The following is a 4,789-nucleotide window of genomic DNA, read 5'->3' on the forward strand; positions in this document are numbered from 1 at the left end:
AAATCTAAGACACATGTAAGAGGAAGTAACATTTCTACAGCTACAGGACTGCACTTCTGTTAAATTTTAAAGTTGTTTTAAACTAATGTTTTATAGTAACATACACTATAAACAAAGAAAAGCTTCACTAGTGATTCCTCCAATTTGTTGCCTTTCAAACAGAATATTCCTAAGAAACTTGTAGGTAATAAAAAACAAACATTAAAATGAAGAGCACAAATACAGCCTGACACATTGCAGGTCATTTGGGAAAGACATGAATAAGTTGAAATTATTTTGAAAACTGAAAAGATAGCTGCATCTAACAAAGACAAACCAAAGGTTTTCAGTGAGCTTATTTCCCTTTCATTCTTTCAGAGTCCTCACTTAAGCCAATAACTTGTTCTTGAGGCTGTTCACTTTTGGTGAGAGCTTAGCACAATCCAGTTCAAGGAAAGTTTTCTGGAATACTTCCAAGGTGTATTTTAGCTCTTTGGGATAGGCAAGATTGACTGCATATGTCAATTCAACCAGCATTGTGCATGCTCTTGGAAAATTGCTTTTTCCCTCTTCCCGCTCCACCACAACCCCCCCCCCCCCCCCCCCCCTGTCCCCTTCTGGCTGCCTCTGCCTCAATTTTATCCCACAACTTAGACATTCACATTACTCACACTCTCATTACACATACATATAGGATCTTGGGGGTGGGCACGATACACGGAGTCCAAAGTACCATCAGGGTGTACACCCCACCCCTGGCATCGTTGCCCACCTCTCAATTTTAAATACACGTAGACATTGAGGGCTAGCAGGAGGGACCATGCGCTTACCTGCTGCTCTCTGGCAGGTAGCTCCAAGCCCTCCTGGGTTTTAAATGCACCTTAGAACACACATGCATCAACATTTCAATGAGCGGGTGGAGGGAGGTTTGGAGTCTTCTCTCACCCCCGTTCTCTGCGACCTGCTGGAGCGGGGGGGCTAGGAGGAGGAGTTGGCCGTCCGACTGCGGTCTGGAGTGTGGAGCCTTCCTGCTGCTGCGGAGTCGGGGCGGTCTGCCTCCCCCCACCGCAGGGAAAAGGGAAACACCACCTGGGTCTGGGTGCAGTTCCCCCCTCCAGGGGCGAGGGCACCTAGACCCGGTTTGTAGAGTACGCTTGGGGAGTGTGATCGTGTGTACAACGTCTCTTTATGTCTGTCTCCACGTTGGTTGAGTGTGGAGTAAGTGCATATGAGAGCATGAGGGTGGGAATGGATGTTTGTATCTGTGTGTGCCTGTATGTCTGTGTCTATATGTCAGATTGGGTGTCAGGCGCCACCTCTCTGGGGACATCTCAGGCCCTCCAAGGTTTGGAGGCCTATCTCCCCCTACCACCACTTCCCCTGCCAGTGGTGGACCCCCTCAGACATCGGTGCGTTGGTGGTTCTTTGTGTCCGGGGATGGGCGTCCACACACCGGCTCACTCCTTGGCGGCCGCTTATCGGGGCCTGGAGCCTGGGGCTCGCTCGGGCCACTTCGGAGGTGGGGTGCCCCCGGCCTCTCGGCCTGGGGCTCGGTCACTCAGGCGCAGCTGGCTGCCGGCGGAGCTCACGGGCGCGTCACTGCAACTCCCCCTGGCTTCTGCTCCGCGGCTGCTGAGTGAGCCCTCATCTGGGACTCTCCTCAGCTCTTTCCGGGACAGTGGCGCAGCTGCCCCTCTGTTGGTCTTCCTTGGTCTCTTGTGTTCTGGGGGCCTCTGGATGTCTGGAGTTTTGATCTCCTCCACACCTGCTTCATGCCCTGGAGGACGGGGCTGTGGCCCCCCCACACCCTCTAGCAGATTATTACATGAAGGAACCTTTTAAAAAAAACAAAAAACAAGCGCGTCCATGCTCACAGGTGTACACACGGGTGATCACACCCACAAACTACACCCTTTTTGGCTCCTACCTCAAAGCACACTGTGTTCTGTTGATCTTATGTGCTGCACAATAATGTTTAACATTTAGTATTTACTGTCATATTCCCATATATCATTGTGATGTTGTTTATTCTATTACTCTTGTTCTCTTCTGCTTGCTTTCTTTTTTCTTTCTCAGCAGGTGATCCAGGTGATTGATATATGCATTTTTTTTTCTCTGCCCGTTCGGTTGGTTTTTGTCTTTTGCCCTTCTCCCCCGTCCCTCTTCTCAGCTGTTTCTCTTTCCCTCTTTCTTTCTCCCCTTCTTTCCCCCAGTCAAGTCTGTCCCGTATTCAGTAAGTGAAAATAAAATAAACAATAAAAGGTGAATCAAATGGACCATTACGGCAAGGCTGGGATGGTCAGTTTGGTAAAGTAAATCCGTTGGGCATCTTTCTTTGCCTTTAGACAACAATTCTGATGGCAAAAGAGCCAAACGGGACAGGCAAAAAAAAAAAAAGGAAAATTGCCCAGAGCAGGCATAACTCTCACACCCTCCAGCACAATGCCAATGTCATCCAGATCCAACAGCCTTGATTTTGTAGATTTTCATCCTCTGTTCAGAAAGATCTTGTGACACACCATCCTCATCAGCATCCTGAAACAACAAACACATGAGTTTTCTGACTGTAGTTGCACACATGAAATATTTCCTGGACACATCCTGTAGCTGAATGACAAATAGAACATGATAATGCCTCAAATTATTTGAAACTTGACAAACACATATGAATAACAAAAACAGAATAATGTTTCTACTTCAACACTTACACTGTACTCTTTGATCAGTTGATCAATGGACTCCCCAAGGTACACCATCAAGCACTGAATAACCAGATTTCTGGTTATGTTATTGCTAGGATTGCTTGGTGACTGAAAATGAGCAAGAATTCCAAAAATTACCATCAGATAAGTGACCATTTATTAAGACAAAACTGTGAGAATTGGCAGTATTAAAAAAAACTGTTAAATATCAAATTATCATCACATGGAACATTATGTGCGATAATTAGCTGATGTTAATGCACATGCCTGGGTGCTGACAGTCAACACAAAGGTATTGTCAACATGCTTGTAAGCTTCAATCTTTAAATGTGTCGTTTTAGTAAATTACATTAATTTATTCTTTTAGTTTTTTATCTAATTTAGTTTATGTTCGTCAGAAAGGGTTTTTCCTTCTTGGGACAAAACAAAAACCCAGCGATACCTGTACTTGTGTTTTTTTGTTTGTTTTTTGTTTGTTTGTTTTTACTAAGAATAGACATGTATTTAAAATACAATTAAAACATGAAACCCATAATTGTGTTGTTAATTATATCAGTGACGTCCTGGCGTCCTCTTGCACTGACAAAAACATGCAAACAAATTAGTGGAGCTGTGCACCATGCAAATGAAATTTGACAAAAAAATTCTTTAAATAAAATTCCAAGCTGAAATGTCTGTGGAAAATACCTTGGCTATGATAGCCTGCAACTTCAATCCCATGGCTCCCCCCTTGGAATGGAAAAGGGCCAACAGTTTGGGAGTGTACTCATCCAGCATGGACATGAATTTGGGTTCAAGGTGTACCAGGGTGATCCTGTAGAACTCATCCTGCAGCTGAATGACAAAAAAAAACATGATGCGGCCTCAAATTATTTGAAGTTTGAAAGATTACATTAAAAAAACCCAAAAGCCTACCCAAAATGAATTTGGAACTCACATGAGATGCCTCAAACAAAGCTGGCCATCTGGCTTTGATGTCTTCAATGCTGGGGGACAGGTTGACAATTTCATGTCGTCTATGTGCAAATGTTTTAGCCATTTTTTCTTTTATCACTTTGTTGTTGTCTCTTTTCTTGACTTCAGTAAGCAACTGAATTCTCTCTTCTTCTTGACTGTCCTCATCTTCACCTGCTGGATATGGCGGAAGGTAATTTACCTCTGCTTTCCGAGGCTTTTTCACTTTATTTGCAGACTTCTGGTCACCTGGACTCTTGTGTTTCATGGCATTGCATGTCAACTCAGGAACACCAAACCCTCTAAGTTTTGTACGATAATTGGCCATCTTGTATTTGATGCTTTGTTGCCAACCATAATAACCTGAGAAAGAGCCAGGTTCCTTGAGACAAGGGTATTTTGTCACAAGTGCCTCAGCAACATAACTAACCTGTGCACTTGAAGGATAGGCCGTAAATGTAAATATAGTTTCAGCCAACTTCTCAAGAATATCAGTCTTTACTTTGGAGGTGGGCAGAAGATTTCCATTCTTTTTATACTCCTCAGTGGCTCTTTCCAGGTACATCTCAGTTTCATATGCAAACTGTGGAAAGGGAAACTGTTTCGGCCAGGGCTCACAACGTTCTGTGGTCTTCTGCCTTTTGAGAATAATGGTGTCCTGAGAAGAAGTAGTTGCAGCAGAGTCTGCATTGGATACAACTGACTCAGCATATGAGGAGTCATAGTCAGACAGTTGGCCAGAGGGGCCGCCAAAACTGTCATCAACCGGAGTCAAGCTTAGCATGACTGGGGTGATGCCAACAACCTTCACAGTGTCTTTGTCTTTTATCTGGTCAGCTCTGTGAAGAGTGAAGTAGTCCTGGAATTCTGGGTCAAAATACTGAAGACTGAAGTCATTTGAAATCCCAAAAGTATCCTTCACAACACTCTGCAGCTCCTCCAATGTTGGTGGAAGAACCAACTTCTCGATTTGGTCATCAATAATTACACGAAGCTTTGCCTCCATCTTGTTCAACCTAGAATAAAATGTAAATGGGCAGAGTTAAATTTCCCTTCAATTAAATAAAATTAGTTATTACTTTTCATTTATACAATAGTTGAGATATAAAACTATAAAACAAAAAGCACACTTCAACACACCAAATGTTGCAAAT

The 4,789-nt window shown here is 43.8% G+C and overlaps 1 protein-coding gene across 1 annotated transcript; it reads right to left on the minus strand.

Annotated features, from left to right (window-relative positions):
- Nucleotides 1-2,036: 2,036 nt before the first annotated feature.
- LOC113028879 (uncharacterized) lies at nucleotides 2,037-4,211 on the minus strand. The gene is made up of 4 exons (XM_026179316.2): nucleotides 3,619-4,211; nucleotides 3,369-3,515; nucleotides 2,688-2,789; nucleotides 2,037-2,514 (listed from the first exon to the last, which is right to left on the minus strand). Exons 1-4 carry the CDS (start codon nucleotides 4,198-4,200, stop codon nucleotides 2,431-2,433), a joined length of 915 nt encoding a protein of 304 aa, XP_026035101.1. The 5' UTR covers nucleotides 4,201-4,211; the 3' UTR covers nucleotides 2,037-2,430.
- Nucleotides 4,212-4,789: the final 578 nt, after the last annotated feature.

Source organism: Astatotilapia calliptera, chromosome 2 (assembly GCF_964374335.1).
Source record: "Astatotilapia calliptera chromosome 2, fAstCal68.1, whole genome shotgun sequence".
Lineage (NCBI taxonomy): Eukaryota > Metazoa > Chordata > Actinopteri > Cichliformes > Cichlidae > Astatotilapia > Astatotilapia calliptera.